This window comes from Carassius auratus, chromosome 27 (genome assembly GCF_003368295.1).
Source record: "Carassius auratus strain Wakin chromosome 27, ASM336829v1, whole genome shotgun sequence".
NCBI classification, from domain to species: domain Eukaryota; kingdom Metazoa; phylum Chordata; class Actinopteri; order Cypriniformes; family Cyprinidae; genus Carassius; species Carassius auratus.
The window spans coordinates 6,366,219-6,393,153 of record NC_039269.1 but is presented as its reverse complement, the minus strand read 5'-3'; the positions used below and the strand labels follow the sequence as shown (position 1 = coordinate 6,393,153).

At 42.7% G+C, this 26,935-nt stretch overlaps 1 protein-coding gene across 1 annotated transcript; it reads left to right on the top strand.

Annotated features, from left to right (window-relative positions):
• Window positions 1-32: 32 nt before the first annotated feature.
• On the top strand, window positions 33-25,203 carry LOC113045235 (elongation factor 2-like). The gene is made up of 13 exons (XM_026205463.1): window positions 33-186; window positions 2,692-2,906; window positions 6,658-6,839; window positions 7,611-7,822; window positions 10,959-11,137; window positions 11,630-11,735; window positions 11,818-12,070; window positions 17,632-17,827; window positions 21,761-22,127; window positions 22,214-22,567; window positions 23,081-23,263; window positions 23,346-23,478; window positions 24,849-25,203. Exons 1-13 carry the CDS (start codon window positions 184-186, stop codon window positions 25,040-25,042), a joined length of 2,577 nt encoding a protein of 858 aa, XP_026061248.1. The 5' UTR covers window positions 33-183; the 3' UTR covers window positions 25,043-25,203.
• The last annotated feature ends 1,732 nt before the right edge of the window (window positions 25,204-26,935 follow it).

Sequence of the window (26,935 nt, the reverse complement as noted above, 5' to 3'; positions counted from 1 at the left end):
AGCAGTGTTTGTTCAGGATTGTAGAAGTAAAAGACACCAGCAAAGAATAATGAACGCAGAGGAGAGATATGTAAATTAAAATATCGATTCAATTACAACTGTATCGATCCGAAACCAACACCAGGGTTGGCATCGATACTATCGATATTTAGATCGATCCGCCCACCCCTAACATCTGCCACAATGGTACGTATAAGACATATTATTATTATTTTTTAACTCCATATCCTGATATTTTGATTCCAGTACTAGTTTCTTATGTTTTCTCTTTGTTTGTGACGGACTTTGTGCGGTTTTAGTCACCTCGCCGGTCTGTTTAAAGGCAGGTGTCAGGTGTGTCAGCACCGGCTTACCGCGGTCACGTGTTGCTGTCGTTCCCGCACGCGCGGTCTAATCAGCGTGCACACATCACATGTTTTGTAGGACAACCCGGAAGTTTGGTCTTCTAAGCGAACAACTAGCGACCCGGGAGAGACACTTCCTCAAACTTTATTTAAAAAAACACGCTCGCTCTTTATGATTTGCGCTGTGTATGAACACTTGTCCACTTTTCCATGAGAATATTGCCTATTCGTTTTTTTTTCTTTTTCTAAATGTTAATAAACAAAACTAATTTTGTTTATGTGAGTCTAGGAGATTTTTAAAAATCTTTTGTTAATTTTTTATTTATTCGTTTATTTTGTTATTTTATATAAACCTTAATATTATTTTCTTTGTGATTAAGATTATTATGCCTTATCATTGTGCCCCAAATAAACATTAACGATTATCTTTCACTGTATTATGTTTGATTGTATGTTTGCATACCATTTGCTAATTCGCCAGAAAAAATCTCAGAAGCACTAACGTTAGCTATGGTCGTATCAATTTCCATTAGATGCTGGTTTACTTACCGGTATTGTAAAGGCCAGCATGAGGGACAAGGTTTATCGAGTCTCGGAAAGTAAAACTAGGGAGGGATAACGTTAGAGGAGTTATAATAGTGTTCTATGTATTTAAGATAACTATACAAAAAATGTCTGAACAGGCATAACACAGTTAAATTCCAAACATTTAATATAATAGTTGTATATAATTACATATGTTGAATTGAAAGAGAATTGTCCAATAGCATCAACAAATGCTTATTATAATATAATATAAATAAACCATATATGTTCCCTGAATAAACCATATATACTCATTTTGTTCACATTTTCTATATATTTTACCTGATAATCCACAAGCCCCAATTGAGAGCCAGTGTAGTAATTTTTATCTCGCATTCACATTACTGTGAGCTGACTGGAGTGTAATAGTATAAAAGTAGTATACAATAGTTTAAAATTTATTTTTGGAAAATGACAGCTGCAGATGCGAGAATGGACACTGGGCTTTCCGGTCAGCTCGTCTAAGGATACATTCAAAATTAGCAATCTTAGGTTTATGGAAGTTACTCCTTGTTAAGTCTGACGTCACGTAGCAGCGCTTCCGTGTCCAAACGCTCTATCAGTTACCACTGTAATCATAAAATAGAATATATTGGAAACACATTTATTCTATTGGCAAAATACTTTATTCATAAATGCAAGTTTGCTCTAAGAGAACCCAAATTAAATAATTTTCTATGTGACTTCAACTACTTAATTAAGACACTGAAAATAATTAAAAACAAAAAAAGTGTAAAACTTTTGAAACTGTATGATGTTTTGTTGAGTGAAATGTAATTTGATGTAATACCCCCCCCCCTTTTCATTGTTTTCAATATTTAATATATTTACTGTCTTCCTTCGTTTTTTTTTTTACTGTCATCCACTGTCATTTCATTGTTGTAATTGTTCAATTTTATTTGTATTTGTTGTTTGATTGTTCATCAGCAAATAAAAAAAAAAAAAACGCTCTATCAGTTACCACGAGAAAACAACAAATTGTGCTAATATAAACTCACAGTGTGATAGAATACTAGCGAAAAAACGTTATAATCTTAACCTTTTACTCCATACGGAAGTCCCAGATAGCCAGACAATGAAAATATAAATATAAAAAAATATCTAAAAATTATTTGTGTCTGGGACTTTTTTTTTTTTCAAAACTTTTCAATAGATTATATTGATTTGCCAAATTGCATCGACTGCTTTAAAACATAAAACACTAATGTTTCAGGAGTTTAGGACACATGGTTAATAAACAATATTTAAGATTAAGTTTTTTCAGAGCTTTGTTAGATGCCAGTGTTTTCTATCACAGATATTCAGGTGTTTGATTTAAAACAGTTTCACTTTTAACAAACAATTTCTTATGATTTTGAATCTGCATTTAACCTCAGAACGCTCTCAAAGTAAAAGTCAGATTTGGCTGTGCTTTAAAACTCAATTATAGTCTTAATTTAAGTAAAGGATTTTAAAGTTAACCCTTTGCATGCTTTAAATGTTTCAAAATGATTAAATATGAAATCAATTACTTTAATATATGTAATTGAAATGCTTACTATTACATTTCCAGTTTGCCTTCCCAACTATTTATGTTTAATATAAATTTCACATTTGATCTCTACTTCAAAATGTTTAATTTGCTTTGTGGAAGAAATGAACCCAATGCTTTAGGCCTACAGAAGTTTTGATGTTTTAAGGATCAGGATAATCTCATCTAGAAATCCTAAGAGGTGTTTGTCAAGAAATGCTTGAGTTTTGATGTTGAATGTGTCTCTTCCAGGTGAACTTCACAGTCGACCAGATCCGTGCCATCATGGACAAGAAGTCCAACATCCGAAACATGTCCGTGATTGCGCACGTGGATCATGGGAAATCTACGCTGACCGACTCTCTGGTGTCTAAGGCTGGAATCATCGCTTCGGCCCGCGCCGGAGAGACCCGCTTCACTGACACGCGCAAAGATGAACAAGAGCGCTGCATCACCATCAAATCCACGTAAGACGCCTGCAAATAAAATGTATATATAAACATTATCATGCACAACTAAACCTGGAAATATCAGGCAAATTTATAAAATGACAAGTCTGAGTAAATGCAATTTAATGGATGATGTTCACTTTTCCTGTTCGACTAAACTTATAAATATAATATTAAATAGAATATTGCATGTGACTAACTTTGGGATTTTCAAAGTTTCAAGTCTGATAGGAATAGTATTTATCATGCATTACCGTATCTGGAAATATCAGGCTGTTTAAAATTTGCAAGCCATTGAAATTGCAATTAAATAGATGTTTGTGGTATAACAAAAACTTTGATGCAAATAAAATGCTTTTAAGTAGATATAGACATCATGCATGACTAAATCTGGAAATATCTGGCAGTTAAAATGGCAGTCCTGTAAATAAATAAATGGATTATAATCTTTATAGTACATATAAATGATGTTCAGCAGGGTGTGTGCTTTTTTTAGTGCTACATAGTGTTGAGTCATATTTTCATACACTTAAGAATATTTTGTTAGGGGTGGAACAACGTATTGCAAAACAAACATGTCATTTATAATCCACCTGAATGAAAGTTTAGATAGTTTAGCATTGCATAAGGTAAAACCAGGAGGTCATGGATGTGAGGTTCCATGTTCATAAATTATAAAACTAAAATGCATTATTCAATAAAATACAATGTTTTGAGTGCTAACAGTTATTTACTATGCATTGTCTTGTTCGTTTTCTTTAAGTTCAAGTTCAAGTCTGCTTTATTGTCAATTCTTCCACATGTACAGTACATACATACAGAGAATTCAAAATTGCGTTACTCTCAGACCCCCGGTGCACACAAATAACATTAACATTAAAGCCTAAAAATCTAGATAAAAATATAAAATGTAGATGCAACTATACAATAAGGGAATGTTAAAAAAGACATATAATAAAATTAAAAATAAAGTTAAATAAAGCAGCGCAAGGCAAAAGGCAGATAGAGTGCAAATCAATGAAGTGAACAACAGTGCAGATAAAAGATTATTTATTGCAAAAACAAAGCTTATTAATTCTGATTAAAGTGGCAAAGGGCTCAAGAGCAGTTATTTTATTTAACTGACTGATGAGGTAGTGGAATGACGTCAGTTCCATGGAGAATGAGGTAGTGAGCAGACCAATGCTGCACAAAGTGACTGGTGCATGTCATCTTATATTAGTGGGGGGGGGGGGGGTGTCATAGTTCAGTAGTGCCTGGGCAGAATAAGGGAGGGGGGAAAGTTTGGGAGTAAGTTCAGCTTCCTGACAGCCTGGTGGATGAAGATGTCCTTCAGTCTGCTGATCTTGGGCCTAGAGACTCCGCAGTCTCCTCCCTGATGGCAGCAGACTGAAGAAGCTGTGTGAGGGGTGGGTGGGATCACCTGCGATGCAGAGGGCTTTGCGGATGAGACAGGTTCCATAAATGTCCTGGAGGGAGGGGAGAGAGACACCAATGATCTTCTCAGCTGCTCTCACTATGCGTTGCAGAGTCTTTCGGCAGGACACGTTGCAGGCGCCATACCACACAGTGATGCAGCTCGTCAGGAGGCTCTCGATGGTGCCTCTGTAGAAGGTGTACATGATGGGGGGTGGGGCTCTGGCTCTCCTCAGTTTGCGGAGGAAGTAGAGACGCTGCTGTGATTTCTTGGCCAGTGCTGCTGTGTTTTCAGTCCAGGAGAGGTCCTCTGTGATGTGCACACCCAGGAACTTGGTGCTGCTCACTCTCTCCACAGTCGCACCGTTGATGGTCAGAGGAACGTGCTGAGTGTGTGCTCTCCTGAAGTCTACAGCAATCTCCTTCGTCTTCTCCATGTTCAGAGAGAGATTGTTGTCACTGCACCACCCGGACAGGCAGCTCACCTCGCTCCTGTAGTTTGTCTCATCCTTGTTGCTAATGAGACCCACCACAGTCGTGTCATCTGCAAACTTAATAAAGAGGTTGGAGTTGTGTGACGGTGTGCAGTCATGGGTCAGCAGAGTGAAGAGGAGGGGGCTCAGCACACATCCTTGGGGGTCCCCAGTGTTCAGTGTGATGGTGCTGGATGTGTTGCTGCTGACCCGTACTGCCTGAGGTCTTCCAGTCAGAAAGTCCAACAGCCAGTTGCACAGCGAAGTGTTGAGCCCCAGCTGAATCAGTTTGTAGATGAGCTGTTGAGGGATGATCGTGTTGAATGCTGAACTGAAGTCTATGAACAACATTCTGACATATGAGTCCTTTTTGTCCAGATGTGTGAGTGCTGAGTGGAGGGTAGTGGCGATGGCATCATCATCGGTCGAGCGGTTGGAATGATATGCAAACTGGAAGGGGTCCAGGGAGGGGGGGAGGGCAGTCTTAATGTGGTGCATGACTAGCCGTTCAAAGCACTTCATGAGGATGGGGGTAAGTGCAACAGGACGGTAGTCATTGAAGCAGGACGGAGAGCTTCTTCGGAACTGGAATGATGGTGGTAGTTTTAAAACATGTGGGAACAACAGCCTGACTCATTGAGATGTTGAAAATGTCTGTGAAGACATCAGTGAGTTCTGCTGCACAGTCTCTCAGTACACGCCCAGGGATGTTGTCAGGACCCGGAGCTTTGCGTGCATTGGGGTCAGCTGTCTGGGGTCAGCATCATCACCTGGTCGCCGGGAGGAGGTGGAGTCTTCGGTGCAGTGGTGCTGTTTTGTTGCTCAAAGCGAGCGAAGAAGGTGTTCAGCTCATTTAGCAGAGAGATGTTGTTGTCACAGGTCATTGGTGGGGGCTTGTAGTCCGTAATGGTCTGTATCCCTTGACACAGGTTCCTAGTGTCTCTGCTGTCACTGAATTGATGAGCTATCCTCCTGGAGTGCTGTCTCTTAGCCTCTCTGATGCCGCGGGACAGGTTGGCCCTGGCTGTTCTCAGGCCCACCTCATCTCCAGCTCTGAAGGCAGCGTTCCGTGCCTTCAGAAGTCTGTAGGCCTCCCCTGTCATTCACGGCTTCTGGTTGGTCCGGACAGTGATGGTTTTTGTGACCGTTACATCATCAATACACTTGGTGATGTAGGCAGTGACAGTCTCTGAGTACTCCTGGAGGTCAGTGGTGTTATTGCATGTGGCAGCCTGTGTTGAAGCATTCTTGAAGAACCTCTGATGATCCTTCTGGCCACACTTTAATCTGTTTGTAAACTGGTTTGGCGACTTTAATGAGCGGTCTGTATGCAGGCATTAGAATAACAGTGATGTTGTCTGAGGCTCTGAGGTGGGGGAAGGGGGGGAGGGCTTTGTAAGCTCCTCTCTGTGTGGTGTAAACAAAGTCCAAAATGTTATTTTCTTGTGTTGGAAAGTTAATGTGTTGTTGTATTTTTGAAAACACACTCTTTATGTCAGCATGGTTGAAATACCCAGCTATGATGAGAAAAGCATCGGAGTTGTGCTGTCTGTTGCTCACTGATGTGCTGGTACAGTTCATTTAGTGCTTTGTTCCTGTTTCTGATGACGTTGAACGGGGCAATGAGCAGTATTGCAGTATATTCCCACGTCAGATAGAACGGCCGGCACTTAATAATCATAAACTCCACCAGGGGTGAGCATTGTTTGTTGATCACAACAGTATCGCGGCACTTTATTGCTCAAAGAAAAATCTATTTTGTTGTAACTAACATAACATTCATAGTAGGCCAAAACAGCCAATCATCTATGACCTGCTCACTAGAGTGTCTGCTTTACGAAGAGTTAGTTGTTGATTTCCCTTCCATGGCTGTTTCTCAGTGCTATCTCCATGTACTACGAACTGGCTGATAACGACCTGGCCTTCATTAAGCAGTGTAAGGATGGATCCGGTTTCCTCATTAACCTGATTGACTCTCCTGGCCATGTGGACTTCTCCTCCGAGGTCACAGCTGCTCTGCGTGTCACCGATGGAGCTCTGGTTGTGGTGGACTGTGTCTCTGGTAAACCTCTTATTCGTTTAGTTTTTTTACTACTATGGTTATACATCGAAGTGTTGTTTATTGGTCTGAAGTCAAATTAACAATTTTAAATTGTACCAAAAGTCTATAAATATAAATAAGCTTTCCATTGCTCTATAGTTCGTTAGAAGGACAATATTTGTCTGAGATATAACTATTTGAAAATCTGGAATCTGAGGATGCAAGAAAAAAAAATCTAAATATTGAGAAATCATCTTTAAATTTGTTTAAAATGAAGTTTTTAGCAATGCATATTACTTAATTACTAAAATTAAGTTTTGATATATTTACAGTAGGACATTTACAAAATATCTAAATTGAACATGATCTTTTATTATTTTTGGCATTAAAAGAAAAATGGATCATTTTAACCCAAAAATGTATTGTTGGCCATCCATTTTCATAATCTGAAAACACGTTTTATATTAATATGACTTTGCATCTTGAGTCTTTATAGATTTGAACTGTAAAGCAAGTCAGAAAAGGATTAAGAACAGCAATGCATAAAAACTTTCCATATTAGTTTGAAAATGAGTTAAGCTATTGACAAAATGAAGAAAGCTTATTTGATGACCATTTTGCACTATATATGTTTATGCTTTAATCATGAACTCACTAGCTTTAAATGACTGTTTCTCCTTGGTCTTTAATTGAACTTCATGATGCCAGTAGTAGTCCGGGTTTATGTGAAGAGAATGTGCTCAAGTTTTGTCACCTTCATCTGACTGCATGTTAACTGTGTCTCCTGCTCAGGTGTGTGTGTTCAGACAGAAACGGTGCTGAGACAGGCCATCGCCGAGCGCATTAAGCCCGTGCTGATGATGAATAAGATGGACCGTGCCCTGCTGGAGCTGCAGCTGGAGCCCGAGGAGCTGTTCCAAACCTTCCAGCGCATCGTGGAGAACGTCAACGTCATCATCTCCACCTACGGAGAAGACAAGGGTGGACCTATGGGAAACATCATGGTGAGAACACGCTTTCATTCAGTAATAGATTAAGTGTTTAAATGCACCGTGTGGTCTGTGAGGAGAAACCATTCACCACTCTGATGAGCTGATGAACGACTAACCAGAATATCTGAGACCTGCGCTGATCTATTAGTGAGCTGTAACCCTCATGATATCAGTTCCTTTAGCTTGTGCTTGTCACGCTGTCTAGTCTCTGTTTCCCTGGGTGTCCACTAGTGGGCTCACTTCCCCTTAGGCACTTCACCGTAGGCACTAGAATTCCTCTAGTCTGGTCTTGTCTTCACAGTAATTGCACTCCTGTTAATTGCACCAGGTGCAGGAACTTTATTGTCATTAGCCTCCCTATATATTCCAGTCTTTTCCTGTTGTTTGTATGGAGTCCTTACCCTTCGTGCGTCCAGCTTTCTCGTCCCCCGAGATTCCTCCTGTCTGCTTGTCCTCAGAGTCATCTCGCATTCCGAGTTCCCTTTTCCTGTCCCTTTCATTTGTTTGTTTGTTTGGACTGGTTTTCACCTTGGCTGTATTCGACTACGATTTGGATTACCATATTAAAATACCTGCAATTGGATCTCTCACTCTCCCTGTGTCTTTCTGGGTACACGATCGTCACAGAAGGACTCCATCCCAACAGATCCAGCGGTATGTCCTTTCATGTCTCCTCCCCAGCCAGTATGGTGGAACGGAGGGTGAAATACCTTAAGTTAACCACCGACCACAGTTGACCCTCCAGATTTGAGTCATATTCCCGTTGACCCTCCAGAGTCGAGTCACGTTCCAGTTGATCCTCCTGAATCAAGTCAGATTCCTGTTGACCCTCCAGAGTCGAGTCAGGTGCTTGTGGACCCTCCAGAGTCAGGGTTAGTCACAGTCAACCTTCCAGAGTCAGGGTTAGTCACCGTCGACCTTCCAGAGTCAGGGTTAGTCACTGTCGACCTTCCAGAGTCAGGGTTAGTCACTGTCGACCTTCCAGAGTTGAGTCAATTTCCGGTTGACCCTCTAGAGTCGAGTCAGGTGCTCATGGACCCTCCAGAGTCAGGGTTAGTCACCGTTGACCTTCCAGAGTCAGGGTTAGTCACCGTCGACCTTCCAGAATCAGAGCTAGTCACCGTCAACCTTCCTGAGTCAGGACTAGTTACCATTGACCCTCCAGGGTCAGGGCTAGTCACTTTTTACCCTCCAGAGTAAGGGCTAGTCACTTTTAACCCTCCAGAGTCGGGGTTAGTTACCGTTGACCTTCCAGAGTCAAGTCAGGTCACTGGTGATCTTCAAGGACAGAGTCAAGTCACTGGTGATCTTCAAGGACCGAGTCAAGTCACTGGTGATCTTCAAGGACCGAGTCAAGTCACTGGTGATCTTCAAGGGCCGAGTCAAGTCACTGGTGATCTTCAAGGACCGAGTCAAGTCACTGGTGATCTTCAAGGGCCGAGTCAAGTCACTGGTGATCTTCAAGGGCCGAGTCAAGTCACTGGTGATCTTCAAGGGCCGAGTCAAGTCACTGGTGATCTTCAAGGGCCGAGTCAAGTCACTGGTGATCTTCAAGGGCCGAGTCAAGTCACTGGTGATCTTCAAGGGCCGAGTCAAGTCACTGGTGATCTTCAAGGACCGAGTCAAGTCCCTGGGGTTCTTCATGGGAGAATTCAAGTCACCAGTAATCTTCATGAACAATGGCAAGTCACCATTGATCTTCATGAACAAATAAAAGTCACCAATAATCTTCATGAGCAGAGTCAAGTCAGCACTGATATTCTGGAATCCAGTATAAACACCATGGGATTACCAGAGTCTCGTCACTCCTCTGTGGAATTACCAGAGCCTCTCCACGTCTCTGATGAACTACCAGAACCGTTCCACGTCTCTGCTGAACTACCAGAGTCTCTCCTCGCCTCTGCGGAACTTCCAGAGACTTGTCATGTCTCAGTCGATCTCTCTGAGCACCCGACTGTTCCTGTTGTGGCCACGGAGGCTACCCTTAACATGTTCATGTTCTTTGTTTCTGACTTTCCCAACCAGACTTGTCCTCTGCTCCACCCTGGGGGGCGTCCGTCCTGACCACACGGTTGTGGTGGTCTTCTGCTCCACCCTGGGGGGCTTCTGGTTCGGCCGCATGGTTGTGGTGGTCTTCTGCTCCGCCCTAGGGGGCACCCGTTCCGACCACACAGTTGTGGTGGTCTTCTGCTCCGCCCTGGGAGGCTTCCGCCCTGACCACATGGTTATCGTGGTCTTCTGCTCCGCCCTGGGGGGCGTCCGTCCCAACCACACGGTTATGGTGGTCTTCTGCTCGTCCTAGGGGGTTTCCGCCCTGACCACATGGTTGTGGTGGTCTTCTGCTCCGCCCTGGTGGGCATCACGTGATGTCCTTCTTGGACTTGTGTTTTTGTGTTTATTTTTTTGTTGTTTTTCTGTCTGTCTTTCTTTCTGTTTCCTCCTATGGACCTGGCCCTCCGTCCCTCCCCCTGATCCTCTGCTGGTCCACCTCCCTCCTGGGTTTCTTGTCTGTGTCTTTCGTTCTTTTTCCCTCTAAGGACCTGGCCCTTTGTCCCTCCCCCTGATCCCCGCCGGCCCACCTCCTTGCTGGGTTTCTTGTCTGTGTCTTTCGTTCTGTTTCCCTCTAAGGACCTGGCCCTCCATCCCTCCCCCTGATCCTCCACCGGTCCATCACCCTCCAGGACTCCTTGTTTTGTGTTGCACTTCTCTTGTCTCTGTTTCCCAATTTTACCTGGTTGTCTTGTCGCTGTTTCCCCATGCTACCTGGTCCGCTTGTCTCTGTTTTACCATTTTATCTGGCCCTCCGCCCCCCCCCCCCCCCCCAATCGTCCTCCGACTCTATTGTCATTAGCCTCCCTATATATTCCAGTCTTTTCCTGTTGTCTGTATGGAGTCCTTACCCTTCGTGTGTCCAGCTTTCTCGTCCCCTGAGATTCCTCCTGTCTGCTCATCCTCCGAGTCATCTCTCATTCAGAGTTCCCTTTTCCAATTTGGTTCTTTTTTTGGACTGTCTTTTTTGGTTTTGACCCTTGGCTGTATTAGCCTATGATTTGGATTATCATATTAAAATACCTGCAATTGGATCTCTCACTCTTCCCTGTGTCTTTCTGGGTGCACGATCGTCACAGTGCTCCTCTCTTTCTCTCAGATCGATCCAGTGATCGGTACCGTGGGTTTTGGATCTGGTCTTCACGGCTGGGCTTTCACTCTGAAGCAGTTTGCGGAGGTGTATGTGGTCAAGTTTGCTGCTAAAGGCGAAGGTCAGCTGAGCCCAGCTGAACGCTGTAAGAAAGTGGAGGACATGATGAAGAAGCTCTGGGGTGACAGGTGAGATTCAGATCCATAAACAAGTGTGTAAACATGAAGCTCCTTTGTGCATAATTGGCAATTTAAATATCTTCTAGCTTATACACTTCCATTAGAATATTTTTAATATTTCTGCTCACCAAGTGTTTTTGATACAGCTGTATTTTCAGCATCATTTCTCCAGTCTCCATTTCTCACATGATCTTCAGAAACCATTTTAATGCTTCAAGAAACATTTCTCATTATCTTAAACCGTTATATAAACTATTTTTTTGTAATCCGTGATGCATAATTTTTTTTAAGGATTCCTTTAATGGGGGCAAAGGGCATTTTATTTGAAATAAGTTTACTTTCGATCAATTTAATGCACTTTTAATGAATAAAAGTATGCATACGAAGGCGTTTATAGGTTGATCTGTTGTCTTAAGGTTATTTGACTTGCACTATAAACATCTGCATGAACAGTAGAGTAAATATCTGTCAGCTATTACTCATTCTCTGCTGCTCGTGCAGGTATTTTGACCCAGCCACTGGTGAATTCAGCAATTCTGCCAACGGCCCCGATGGAGAAAAACTGCCCCGCACCTTCACCCAGCTCATTCTGGACCCCATCTTCAAGGTACCCCATCTTCAGCCTCAAACACTAGTGCAGGTCTCCTTCGGATCCACCGGTGATCACACCTCACTTCCTCCATCTCTAGGTGTTTGATGCCATCATGAACTTCAAGAAGGACGAAGCTGCCAAGCTGATTGAGAAGCTGGACATCAAGCTGGACACCGAGGACAAGGATAAGGAAGGCAAGCCGCTGCTGAAGGCTGTGATGCGTCGCTGGCTGCCCGCCGGAGAAGCTCTGCTTCAGATGATCACCATCCACCTGCCGTCTCCCGTCACAGCCCAGAAGTACCGCTGCGAGCTGCTTTACAAAGGGCCTGGAGATGATGAAGCTGCAATGGGTACGATGCACTCATTTTCTCGTGTCTACTTTGCTGTATTTGAAGTGTCTGACTCAGGGTTTCCGCAGGGTTGTAACCTTGCGAGTGTGTGTGTCTCTATTTCTCTTTCTCTCGCTCTCATGCAGTGGTGATGCGTTCATATAAACGGCACCTAAACGCTGTAAAAAAATATTATGGCATTTTCATTGTTTATTAATAAACAAGTTTTTCTGTGTCAGCTGCAGAGATGAAGTTGACACTGACTCGCGATCTTCGCAGTAAGTGAACGTGCCGGAAAAAATGCATTTCTTATGGATTAGACTATAGCCTACTTTTAGTTTTGAATGTTCCGTTTAAAAGTAGAAATTTCAAGCTTTCTGTAGATAATAGATATAGGATATCTCTAATGTGTTTAGGTCTGTGAGGCGAGTAGCCTAGGCTACCTATACGCTGAGTTTCGGTTCATGTCTGAACGTGTTGTGATTATACAAAATAATGAAACATGGATTAAAATTAACATAAAATTAATACAAAACAAAATTTGTTTCAAAGGGAGGCTTTCGGAATGACGTCACGCGATGTGTACGTTGGGCGGTTCAAGCTGGTAGCTTGGAGGCAAACCTCTGCTCCGCGAGTTTACAAAGTAAATATGGGCAAGTGCAAGTTTTTGGATCTCTGGCTGGAGGACGCACGGTTTAAAGACTGGCTTAGGCCAGTAGTTGGAAACAGCTGAGAAGCTTTTTGCAACGTTTGCAAGAAAACGATAAATATTACTTGAATGGGAGTGAAGGCAGTTAATTCCCACAGGGAGTCTACTAGCCACCAAGCCAGGATGCGGGGACGTAACACCCAGCTACCGCTGTCGCTGTTTTGCGCCGGACCAACGGCTACATTGACACCATCAACCTCCACTGCTCCCTCAACCTTTCCTGCTCGCTCCTCGCAGTCCACTGCCAGTAATCCTACCACCAGCATACAGACGATCTGCACCACCACCGTTACGCTACAGGCTGAAGTACCATGGTGTTTAGACTTGGCAGTGAAACACCACTCGTTCAAGTCCAATGATGGCATAGGAAAGCTGTTTAGCATGATGTTCCCGGATTCCCAAATCGCCAAATCATTCGCTTTGGCCAAAGACAAGACCAGCTACATGATCAAATTTGGCATCGCCCCCTATTTTAAGAAGCAACTGGTTGAAGCTATAAATCATACCGGACCATACGTACTTATGTTTGATGAGAGTCTGAATGAATCATTTCGCATTTCGCAAATCATTTGAATGTTCCGTTTAAAAGTAGAATTAGACTAAAGTCCGCACAGCTGAGACACTTGTCTGTCTCTCTCTCTCTCTGTGTGTGTGTGTGTGTGTGTTGGACAGTGCTTGGCTTGTGTCCAGTGCAGTGTTGAAGTTATTTGTTTATTAATGAAATACTTTTATTATAGTGTACAATTGCACTTTATTATTACACATTGTGTAGCTGTTCATTCTAAAGGTCCAGTCTGTCTTCTAATTTTTTTGTAATTGTTACTCTTTGACATATTGAGTAAATCCTATGGACCAAGGCCTGTTGTGTTATCTTGATTGATCCAAGTCCTATGGTAGAGTTCCCTCTTACTTGAATGTAGCTCACTCACTTGCCCTAACACACATGCACACTCACATACTGTCAAGTGTCTTTTAACTGTGAGGTGCTACACTTGAAAAGGACCAGACTTGGGATTTCACTCAGAAGAATATTTATTTTGATCAGTTGATGTAGCAATGTTGTAGGATCGGATGTAACCGGTGTAAAACCTTTAAATAAATAAAAGAATAAGAAAACACAAACATTTTAAATAATCAGGTATTTTTCCTAACACAGGAAAGGTCAAATGCATTTTACAGGCAACACAGCTTGGTCTTTTACTCTGCATTTTACAAGCAACACTATACCAATCTAAGCATTTGGTCTTAGTTATCAGTTTCTCTTTTTTAAACCATGCAGTAATTATTGTTAACAGTCACGTGCGGGCCGGCATACAGAGCGTGCACAGGGAAGGCGGCATGCAGGAGAAAGAAAATGACATGTTGAACCACAACACAGAAGATGTACACAGAAGACAGCCATACCTCCACCGGGTTAGCGCGACACCTCCCACTCGATCTTTTACGTGGCCATACCTGGAAAGATTGCACTCTCAAGTGGGCTGGTCTCCGACCTGATCCTTCCACCGGCATGAGGACCACAAGGTGCCAGACGTCCCAATGCAGAATGGTGCTCAACTCGCGATCTCTGGCACCCGGTTTTGGATTTCTCACCAAAATGCTGGAGCTTAGAGAGACCCTCACATAAACATCTCGAAGAACACTTCTGGAATCAGGATTAACGCCGACGACTCTTGCAAGTCTGAACTGCCCTCTCAGTGCGTTTTGGTCACAGAGCCAAATTATGTCTCCAACGACAACGTTCCTTTCAGCAGTATGCCACTTACTGCGAATGAACAGGTTCGGGCCAGCGAGTTGGCTCCAGAACTTCCAGAAATTGTTGACTTTAGTTTGTACTTCTTTGAGTCTTTCGAATGGATAAATGGTGTAGTCGACAGTTTTGAAGTCTCCTCTTTGTGTGGCTCGACCAAGTAACAGGTTGTTCGGCATGATGTACTGGATGCGCTTTTCTCGGCTCTGAACTCTGGTGTCGATGGGTCTCTCATTAGCAAGATTGGCAGCTAGCTGAAGCACAGTCAGGAACTCACTGAAGGTAAGGCCTTCCACATTGGTAAGACTTTGGAGGGCTCTTTTAGTGACTCTGACAGCAGCTTCGGCGGCCCCGTTTCGGTGAGATGAATCGGCCGGGAGGATTTTCCACGTCCAGGTTGTCTCATTTTCTGGCAGCATACTCTTCAAGCGACTCTTTGTCCTGTTGATTCAGGTAAGTATACATTTCTTTTAGGACCGGTTTTGCTCCAACAAAATTTTTACAGGGATAAGACCAGATTTTCCGGGGATGGTCTCGGACAGCGGTGAACCTCTGATAGGTAAGCAGAATGCTCTCTGTTGATAATGTGTTTGCTAACTCTACATGGACGGCTTGGCTACACATACAGCAAAATACGACACCCCATACTTTCATAGTTACTTTCTTCTTGACATCATCCTTCACATAGTAAGGTCCAAATAGGTCAACAGACGTGAACTCGAATGGTGCAGCAGGACTTGACCTCTCTTCAGGCAAGTTTCCCATTATCTGCTTGCAGGTTCTTGCTTTTGCTTTCCTGCAGAAGATACACTTGTCAACAACTTTTCAGCAATAATTCTTCCTCTTATGACCCATGCCTTCCTTTTCATCAGCAATAGAGTTTCCGCCACTCCATCATGTCCCTCACTGTGTGCTTCTCTGGCTAGCGGGGTGGATAACCAAGCTTGGAATGGTAGAAGAGGAACAGCTCTGCGGTCATCTCCAAAGGTCTGGACTCTGCCACCACAAACCAGAAGTCCACTTGTCTGATCCCTGTAAACACTAGTCTGTGTATTGTGGCACTTGGGAAATTGACACCCTCTTGAGCTGCTAGGCAAAGGTCTTAGAACACGTCTCGTCTTTCGCTGACTGTAAGGACACCTGAGGATGGTACTGCCTCCCACTTTTCCTGGTCTCTGATCTTAGCACTCAGGAACTTTTTGGCTGCTCTCCAGATCCACGCCACAGTCCCGACCAACTTTCTCAGGTTGCTGAAGCACCTTTTATCGACGAGCTGTTGAATTGCTGATCCTGCTGGTCTTCTGGACTCTACCCGGGCTGGATCGTGTGATGGATCGTGTGCAGTCTTCAGGCGACTTCTGGTTAGTACTGCTATAAATGTCTTTTTCTGGATCTTTGTGACTTTGTCTCTGGTTTGGGCTGCAATGTCTTTAGCGGATTTCTTCGGCCACTCATCATCAGGGAGTTGGAGGAACTTTGGACCCGACTGCCACTCGGAGTCCTCAGTTAGGGCATCTGGATTGGCACCTCTGGTGATGATGTCTGCGATGTTTGCTAGCCCTGGACGGTCTGACTATCGACAAGATGGTACCATTTCTCGACCTGGAGTCGACAGTGTCTCTGTCTGCAAATACGGCTCAGCACATCTCAGCTTTCACAGGATCACCTCTGTGGTCGAGAGGGGTCAGCTTGGCTTTGGATTCAACCAGTCTCACAACAACACCATGGCTGCAGCTCCAGCGAAGATACATCACAGCGCCGTATGCGTTTTCGCTGCCATCAGAGAACGTGATGGCACTGGGCTTTACGCAGAGATCTGGTGGAGTCAGAGATCTGGCGAATCGAAGTTTGCTCAGGCAGCATATTCTTTTAATAGCTTTATGGCGTCTTCTCTGAGACCTTCAGACAAGGCAGCGTCCCACGTGTCTTCTAAGCAGTACCTTACTTTGGCTTCTTGGAAAGCTCTCCTAACCAGAATGGCACCCTTTTGCTTGACAGGAGTCACAAGGCCGAGTGGGTCGTACAGGCCAGAAACTTGGCTTAGAAGCTCTCTTCTAGTGAGTGGAGCCGGAGTTTGATTTCTAACTTCTTCTCTTAGCAGGTTTTGACCAAGGCACATCTTCCTCCTTTTCTTTGAAAAGTTAACTGCAACCATGAAATGAAGCTTGTCATCATCGACGGTGTAACCAAGGCCAAGGGCTTTGTTTTCATTTCCATCAGCTGGTTTGGCTCTGTTCTGGGCATTTCACTCGTGGGATCTTTCCTCCCACTTCGAAAAGAGTAGACCCAGGGCTTCATGTAGAATCCTCCAGCTTTCAGGATGTGCTCGATGTTGGCTGTGAGGCATTTCAGATGGTCAAGCTCGTTGTGCGAAGTCAGAACGTCATCGACGTAGGCATCTTCTTCCAGCACACGTCTCTCTTCTTTGAAGTTTGCAGTCTCTCGCATGGCGACTTGGGCTATGCAACTGGCAGGTTTGTCTCCGATGTTAACTCTTGTGATGGCATAATCCTCTATTCAAGTATCTTCACTGTTACTTCACAGAAATCTGTGCAGGTGGACCTCTTGATCTTCCAGCCAGACGGAGTTATACATCTTGCGGATGTCACCAAGGGCAGCATAGACACCAGTTCAGAACCTCAGCAGGACAGCTCTGATCGGGTTCCGGACATCAGGACCTTTGATGAGGATGACGTTTAGACTGAGACCTTTGTACTTTTGGCTGCTGTTCCACACTAGTCTGACTGGGGTGGAGACTGAGTGTGGATTTGGCGCGATGAGATGGTTAATTTAATTTAACGCGACACATACACCTACAGAACCTCTCCTGACTTTCTCTTTCTCACTCTCTCTGGTTCTCTATCTCTCCCTCCCAGTGTTGAAATTAAGTTATAATTGCCTCATTAAATTGTGATTAAATATTTTATTAATTCATTTTGGAAAGATATTTAATGTCTTTACTTGTCATTTTACTTAACACTTAACACTGCTACAGTTGAAGTTTGAAGCTGTGTTGGAAGTAAAAAAATTGTGATGGTAGTAAAATAGGTGGTAAAAAGGTAGTAAATTAAATTTAAGAATCTCTGTATAAACCCTGTGACTGTTGTCTTGTGTTCTGCGCAGGTATCAAGAACTGTGACCCTAAAGCTCCCCTCATGATGTACATCTCAAAGATGGTGCCGACCACAGATAAGGGGCGTTTCTACGCTTTCGGCCGTGTGTTTTCTGGCATCGTGTCCACTGGGCAGAAAGTGCGAATCATGGGACCAAACTTCAGCCCTGGGAAGAAGGAGGATCTTTACCTGACACCCATCCAGAGGTGTGCAGCGCTTCTGACTCATTAATACTAGAGATGCAATGAAATTACTTCATTTAGCCCAAAATGGTAGTAATAGTTTGTATTTAACCAGCACTTTATTTTATTTGCACATGGCTGTCTTCATGTGACCTGTGCTGACAAAATGAGTCACGATGAGCAAATTTACAAAAATTTGTTTTTGTGAAGTTTCCAAAGCAAAAGCACCTAGCAACTTACAATTTTCTCAACTTTCTTTATTAATATTAATTACCATTTTAATAAGCCACAATGTTCATTTACATTTACATTTAATCATTTAGCAGACGCTTTTATCCAAAGCGACAAATGAGAACATTAGAAGCAGTCAGGTAGATGTTTCTTGAAAATGAGTAAAGACTCATTTTGTACAAATTAAGATTGGGAGGTCATTCCACCAGCTGGGCACAGTCCAGGAAAACGTCAGTGAGAGTGATTTTGAACTTCTTTGGGATGGCACCACAAGGCGTCATTCACTTACAGAGCGCAAACTTCTGGAGGGCACATAAGATTTAACAAGAGAGTTTAGGCAAGCATCAGTACCTTGAATTTGATGCGAGCGGCTACTGGTAGCCAGTGTAACCTGATGAGGAGAGGAGTAACATGAGCTTTTTTTGGCTCATTGAAGACAACCCTCGCTGCTGAATTCTGGATCAATTGCAGAGGCTTGACAGTACATGCAGGAAGGCCCGCCAGGAGAGCATTACAATAGTCCAGTCTGGAGAGATCAAGAGCTTGGACAAGAAGTTGGGTTGCTTGCTCTGACAGGAAGGGTCTAATCATCCTAATGTTGTATAAGGCAAACCTGCAGGACCGGGTCGTTGTAGCAATGTGGTCTGTGAAGCTTAACTGATGATCCATCACAACTCCTAGGTTTCTGGCTGTCCTCGAAGGACTAATGGTTGATGAGCCCAGCTGTATAGAGAAGTTGTGATGAAGCAATGGGTTAGCTGGAATCACCAGGAGTTCTGTCTTCATAAGGTTAAGCTGAAGGTGATGGTCATTCATCCAACTAGAAATGTCACTCAGACAGGCTGAAATGCGAGCAGCTACCGTCGGGTCATCAGGCTGGAATGAGAAGTAGAGTTGGGTGTCATCAGCGTAGCAGTGATAGGAAAAGCCATGCTTCTGGATGACCGATCCTAATGACATCATGTAATTGGAGAAGAGAAGTGGTCCAAGTACTGAGCCTTGAGGAACCCCAGTAGCAACTTGTTGTGACTTAGAAACATCACCCCTCCAAGACACACTGAAGGATCTGTCAGAGAGGTAGGACTTAACCCACAGGAGAGCAGTTCCAGAAATGCCCATCGTTCTGAGGGTGGACAGGAGAATCTGGTGATTAACGGTGTCAAAAGCAGCAGACAAGTAAGAAGAGTACCGAGGATTTTGAAGCTGCTCTTGCCAGTCGCAGGGCTTCAGTAACCAAGAGCAGAGCAGTCTCAGTTGAGTGACCACTTTTGAAGCCAGATTGGTTACTGTCCAGGAGGTTGTTCTGTACAAGGAACATAGAAAGCTGGTGGAACACAGCTCACTCAAGTGTCTTTGCAATGAATAGAAGAAGGGATACTGGTCTGTAGTTTTCAAGAAGCGCTGGATTTAGAGATGGTTTCTTGAGCAGTGGGCTTACCCGAGTCTGCTTGAATGCTGAGGGAAATGTTCCAGAGTGAAGAGAGGAGTTGATAATGTGAGTAAGCGAAGGTATGACTGAAGAAAGATCACTTGAAGGAGGTGAGTGGGGATTGGATCAAGTGGACAAGTAGTAGGATGATTGGACAGGATTAGTTTGGAGACGTCCATCTCTGAGAGTGGGGAGGAGGAGGAGAAAGAGTGTGCATCGGTCATTGTGAAGTTTTCCTCAGTCTGCGGTGTGGAGAATTGGTCACTGATGGATCTTTTCTTTTTGTGAAGAAAACTGCAAAGTCGTCCGCTGTAAGAGTCGGTGGAGGAGGTGGTGGCGGCAGATTAAGAAGAGAAGAGAAAGTCTTTCAGAGTGTCCAAGCGTCACAACAGCTGTTTATTTTGTTGTGGTAGTAGGATGTTTTAGCCGTGAAGACATTTGCAGAGAAGGAAGAGAGGAGATACTGATAAACACTGAGGTCGGTAGAGTTTCTTGATTTCTGCCATTTCCTCTCTGCAGCCCTGAGTTTAGAGCGATGTTCACGGAGAACCTCGGACAGCCAGGGGGCAGATGGGGCGGTGCGTGCTGGTCTAGACAACAGTGGGCAATAGTTGTCCAAGCAAGATGTTAAAGTTTTTTTTTACAATCTGTTCATTCTATCTTAAAGCATACTTTAGTAACACTTGAATAAAGGTAGGCTTTAAAGGAACACTCCGACTTTTTGGGACTTTAGCTTATTCACAGTATCCCCCAGAGTTAGATAAGTCCATACATACCTTTTTCATTTCTGTGCGTTCTGTAAGTGTTATTTGACGCACCCACCGCTAGCCTAGCTTAGCACAAAGACTGGATGTAAATGGATAATGGTAGCATAGTAATCCCAATAAGTGACAAAATAATGCAAACATATTCCTATTTGTTGTGATCTGTATAGTCACAGCGTGTACAAATAACAACGCTATATGAGACCGAGACCATTTTTAATCGTTTAAATACTGGGAACTATATTCTCACTAGGCGTAGGAGCACAGCTAATGTTACTTGGGCGGAGTGATTAGCGCAGCACACGAGACGCGCCGTGGTGAGGAGCAGACGGCAGTTGTCATTGTTTTTCCCACTGTGACAAGATCAACTGGAAGAAAGGCCCCATGCCGAGTGAACCTAATGGTCAGCTGTCCACCAAGTAAGTGATTATGATCATTCATAGTTCAATGAAATTGTAGTATAGCCATTGCATACAGTGTGTCAATACACAAAATATTATTGAGCGATACAGTGTGTTCATGACAACACAATAATAACAATGAAGGGGATACACGGAGCCCCTATTCACGTAATAGTGTCACTACTAAGGTTATATTACATAAGCATGGCACTGTTACAGTATGACTAATGTTAGTCATCTCAAAACATAACGGAACACTTACTGCAGCAACAGGTGATCCAATTTGTCCTGTCTTTATTATCGATGGTATGGCTGTATCCTTTAGCACACGTTTCATGGTCCGTATGACAACTTGCATTTTTTCAAAATAGTCGTCTATAGTAAAATGTTCAGATCAAACGAAATACTTCGTTATGGTGTTTACAGGTGTGTTTGGATCTATTTCCAGAGCAAGTAGCCATCGATTCATATAAATGTACTATCTAGTAATTGCTGACTTTATTACTCTAACTCTGAGCGAACTCTTTGCTCCTCACCACGGCGTGTCTCGGGTGCTGCGCTAATCACTCCACCCAAGTAGCCACTACGCCCAAGTAAGGTTAGCTGTGCTCCTACGCCTAGTGAGAATATAGTTCCTAGTATTTATACGATTAAAAATGGTCTCTATCTCATATAGCCTTGTTATTTGTACACGCTGTGACTATACAAATCACAACATGTAAATAGGAAAATGTTTGCATTATTTTGTCACTTATTGAGATTACTATGCTACCATTATCCTTTTACATCCAGTCTTTGTGCTAAACTAGGCTAGCGGTGGGTGCGTCAAATAACACTTACAGAACGCACAGAAATTAAAAGGTATGTATGGACTTATCTAACTCTGGGGGATACTGTGAATAAGCTAAAGTCCCAAAAAGTCTGAGTGTTCCTTTCATAAAAAATACATAATTGTGTGTAAACGTTTAATAGCACCCCCAAGTGTATAACAGTGGAAACTCATCTTTGGCAGGGAAGTGTTTTCTTGTAAAAGACGATAACTCGTCAGTTGCAAGGAAAGAGTTAACATGATTAAAACCAGGTCACAGAAATGTGCACTACTTTTCTGATGCATAACGCTTCTCTATTTCAGGACCGTTTTGATGATGGGCCGTTATGTGGAGCCAATCGAGGACGTGCCATGTGGTAACATCGTGGGTCTGGTCGGCGTGGACCAATTTTTGGTGAAGACTGGGACCATCTCAACTTTCGAGCATGCCCACAACATGCGTTTGATGAAGTTCAGTGTCAGCCCTGTGGTCAGAGTAGCAGTGGAGGCCATGAACCCCGATGACCTTCCCAAACTGGTGGAGGGACTCAAACGCCTGGCCAAGTCTGACCCCATGGTGCAGTGCATCATCGAGGAGTCCGGAGAGCACATCATCGCCGGTGCTGGAGAACTGCATCTGGAAATCTGCCTTAAAGATCTGGAGGAGGACCACGCTTGCATCCCGCTGAAGGTCTGTGCATCAGTGTAGGGACTGATTTGTTTCCCCCTTGTTTTAGTTGATGTATGATGTGACCCGTGTGTCTGGTTCTCCAACAGAAATCGGACCCCATTGTGTCCTACAAGGAGACGGTCAGCGAAGAATCAAACCAGATGTGTTTGTCCAAGTCTCCTAACAAACACAACCGTCTGTACATGAAGGCCAGGCCGTTCCCCAACGGTCTTGCCGAAGACATTGACAAGGGCGACGTGACGTCCCATCAGGAGGTCATGGCTCGAGCAAGCTACCTGGCCGACAAATACAAGTGGGAGGTCACAGAGGCCCGTAAGATCTGGTGCTTCGGCCCTGATGGAACCGGACCCAACCTCCTGATGGATGTGACCAAAGGAGTGCAGTACCTGAACGAGATCAAGGACAGCGTCGTGGCTGGCTTCCAGTGGGCCACTAAAGAGGTGAGATGTTCGGGGTTAAACAGGGTTTGGTTTACTATTTGCTATTGATGCTTTTAACTACAAACAATATTTTACCTTTTTATGCTTATATTTTACACTATTTTTTGTTTTGTTTAGTTTTTGGCAAGGCAAGTTTATTTATATAGCACATTTTGTACACAATTGTAATTCAAAGTGCTTTACATAAAAGGAAGTAAAATAATCATAGAAAAATAAAACAAGCAATTTTAAAACTTTGAAAATGATTTAAAAATTTACTCAATTAAGAATGAATTTAAAAACCGTTAGAAATAAAAAAAGATTTTACATTTTAAAAAAAAGTGTGATATGGAATACATTTTATTGTACTATAAAAATCTAAATTATTACAGTATATATAACTTTATCGGTTGCATTTACTAAATAGTCATACGCTTTAAAACCCAAAGTTGAGTTTTCTAACATGTATTGCTGGTTGGATCTTGAATCAGTGTTGATTCTCTTCAGTCCTCATGGTTGTGTTTCTGTGCTCAGGGTGTGCTGTGTGAAGAGAACATGCGTGCCGTCCGCTTCGACCTCCACGACGTGACCCTCCTCACAGATGTCATCCACCGCGGCAGAGGTCAGATCATCCCCACGGCCCGCAGGGTCATGTACGCCTGCCAGCTGACGGCCGAGCCCCGCCTCATGGAGCCCCTGTACCTGGTGGAGTTCCAGGTGAGACTCCTCGTTCCTCTCGTGTGACTCCTCCTCTTTACCATACGAGCGTCTCTCACCTGCATCTCTCTTCCTTTCTCAGTGTCCGAAGCAGGTGGTCGGATGCATCTACGGTGTGTTGAACAGGAGGAGAGGATACGTCTTTGAGGAGTCTCAGGTCATGGGAACAACTATGTCCAACGTTAAGGCCTTTCTGCCCGTCAACGAGTCTTTCGGTTAGTATCAGTCTTCATCACATTGTCAGAGATACAACTATTTGAAAATCTGGAATCGGAGTGTGCAAAAAATCTAAATATTGAAGAAAAACATCTTTAAAGTTGTTCAAGTGAATTCTTTGCAATGCATATTACTAATCAAAAATTAAGTTTTGATTTATTTATGGTAGGAAATTTACTAAATATATTAATGGAACATGATCGTTACTTAAAAAAACTTTGTTGGCATTAATGGAAGTGCATTAGCATGGTTTAAATCATACTTATATGACCGCCATCAGTTCGTAGCAGTGAATGGAGATCTATCATATTGATCACAAGTGCAGTATGGAGTACCTCAAGGCTCAGTACTAGGGCCGCTACTCTTCACACTTTATATGTTACCCTTGGGAGATATCATCAGGAAACATGGTGTTAGCTTTCACTGTTATGCTGATGATACACAGCTCTATATTTCTTCGCAGCCTGCTGAAACACATCAATTTGAAAAACTAATGGAATGCATAGTCGATATAAAAAACTGGATGACGAGTAATTTCTTACTGCTAAATTCTGAAAAAACAGAGGTGATAATTATAGGACCTAAAAACTCAGCTTGTAATAACCTAGAACACTGTCTAAGACTTGATGGCTGCTCTGTCAATTCTTAGTCATCAGTTAGGAACCTAGGTGTGCTATTTGATCGCAATCTTTCCTTAGAAAGCCACGTTTCTAGCATTTGTAACTGAATGTTTCCATCTCAAAAATATATCTAAATTATGGCCTATGCTCTCAATGTCAAATGCAGAAATGCTAATCCATGCATTTATGACCTCAAAGTTAGATCATTGTAATGCTTTATTGGGTGGGTGTTGTGCACGCTTAGTAAACAAACTACAGCTAGTCCAAAATGCAGCAGCAAGAGTTCTTACTAGAACCAGGAAGTATGACCATATTAATTGAGGTGACTTAAGCCCAGTTCAATGTTGATTCTCTTGTAGTTTATTCATTATCAAACCACTTTAAAAGCAATTAAAAAAAAAAATACAGTTCCTCAAAGCAAAAATGTTCATTTTCAACAGTATAATTTCATTAGTAATGGTAGTATTATTCACTTTTTTTAATATATAAAATTGCTGTGCACTTCGATTGTAGTATTTGATTATATTATCTTAATAGTAACAAATGTTAATACTGATAGTGATTTATTAGTATATGTTTATAATAGTGGTAGTATAATAGTTATCAGTTTTATTAGTATTCAGTTCCTGGGTTTAAGAAAGCAGTTTTGTGTTAGAAGCCGTTCTCATTCCTAATGGAAGTGTCCTAGTCTCTATTAAACCATGTATGTCTTTGTCCAGTCTCTTAACATCTCGTGTGTGTGTGTGTAGGTTTGACCGCTGAACTGCGCTCTAACACCGGCGGTCAGGCCATCGCTCAGTGTGTGTTCGATCACTGGAAGATCCTGCATGGTGACCCCAGACACCCCGATACTAGACCCTACCAGGTCGTGGCCGAGACACGCAAGCGCAAGGGCCTGAAGGAGGGCATCCCGGCACTCGACAACTTCCTCGACAAGTTATAAACGGTCATTCCTTCCCTCTGCGCTCGCTTCCTCCCCTCAGAGTTCAGCGGAGGGACTGGACTGTACAGGGCACAAACACCACACCTTTATCACATTCTGACGGCAAATTCAAGTGGATTATGTAAATCTAACAAAGAAAATAAAAATGGAAAATCACTGGCCTGCTTGTGTGCTGTGCTTCATTGCCAGTGATGACATTTAGTGTTTTCAAATTTATATTTCTTTAGATTCTGTGCTAATGATCCAGTGCTGTAACTTAAGTCTCAGTAATTGTTCGTGATTACGTGAGATTTGTCAATGCATTATTTAAATAGTAACATCAAAATACAATGTTGTCTAACTATTGTATCTCAATATCAATTTTTTTTTTTTTAAGTTTTATTTTTATTCGAAAAATGCAATAATAAAAATCAAGCCTTTATTTCTAATTTGTGTAAATGAGCAATTTATTCACATTGAGACTTTTTTTTTTCATGACCGATTTTGGTGGTCACCATTTCAAGTGGATCAAAACCTTTCATCAAAGTTGCCCTAAAACCAAAATGTGAAGAGAGAAAAAAAAAACATGTATGAATAGGTCATGGTCACTTAATCTTTATACAGTATTGTTCAAAATAATAGCAGTACAATGTGACTAACCAGAATAATCCAGGTTTTTAGTATATTTGTTATTGCAACATGACAAACAAGTTACCAGTAGATTCTCAGAAAACAAACAAGACTCAACATTCATAATATGAACACTCTTAAGGATGTGCAATCAGGCAATTAGTTGAAATGGGTGTGTTCAATAAAATAGCATTGTGGCATCCAATCACTGAGGTCATCAATTTTGAACATGCATTTGAAAGACTGAGGAAAATGGGTCATTCAAGACATTGTTCAGAAGAACAGCGTACTTTGATTAAAAAGTTTATTGGAGAGGGGAAAACCTATAGAGGTACAAAATATTATAGGCTGTTCAGCTAAAATGATCTCCAATGCCTTAAAATGGAGAGCAAAACCAGAGAGACGTGGAAGAAAACGGAAGACAACCATCAAAATGGATAGAAGAATAACCAGAATGGCAAAGGCTCAGCCAATGATCACCTCCAGGATGATCAAAGACAGTCTGGAGTTACCTGTAAGTACTGTGACAGTTAGAAGACGTCTGTGTGAAGCTAATCTATTTTCAAGAATCCCCCGCAAAGTCCCTCTGTTAAAAAAAAGGCATGTGCAGAAGAGGTTACAATTTGCCAAAGAACACATCAACTGGCCTAAAGAGAAATGGAGGAACATTTTGTGGACTGATGAGAGTAGATTTGTTGTTTTTGGGTCCAAGGGCCACAGGCAGTTTGTGAGACGACCCTCAAACTCTACTATGGTGTTGGGCTTATTTATCGCATACCAGGGATCATGGATCAGTTTGCATATGTTAAAATACTTGAAGAGGTCATGTTGCCTTATGCTGAAGAGGACATGCCCTTGAAATGGTTGTTTCAACAAGACAATGACCCCAAACACACTAGTAAACGGGCAAAGTCTTGGTTCCAAACCAACAAAATTAATGTTATGGAGTGGCCAGCCCAATCCCAAGACTTTAATCCAAGCGAGAACTTGTGGGGTGAGTTTTAAAAAACTGGCCATACAACTAAATATTAGTTTAGTGATTCACAGGATTGCTAAATCCTAGAAAGAAAAACGTTCAGTCAACGGCACACAATGCTTTTTTTTTTTTTTAACACAGCCCTTTCATCTTATTGCCCAATTGCACAGCCTTAAAGCTACAGTAGGTAACTTTTGTAAAAATATATTTTTTACATATTTGTTAAACCTGTCATTATGTCCTGACAGTAGAATATGAGACAGATAATCTGTGAAAAAATCAAGCTCCTCTGGCTCCTCCCAGTGTCC

Bases quoted from the DNA above. Each gene is read 5' to 3' on its own strand.
- LOC113045235 (XM_026205463.1), top strand. The intron at 12,071-17,631 runs GTACGATGCACT...TGTTCTGCGCAG, and splicing joins AGATGATGAAGCTGCAATGG to GTATCAAGAACTGTGACCCT. The intron at 23,264-23,345 runs GTGAGACTCCTC...TTCCTTTCTCAG, and splicing joins TGTACCTGGTGGAGTTCCAG to TGTCCGAAGCAGGTGGTCGG.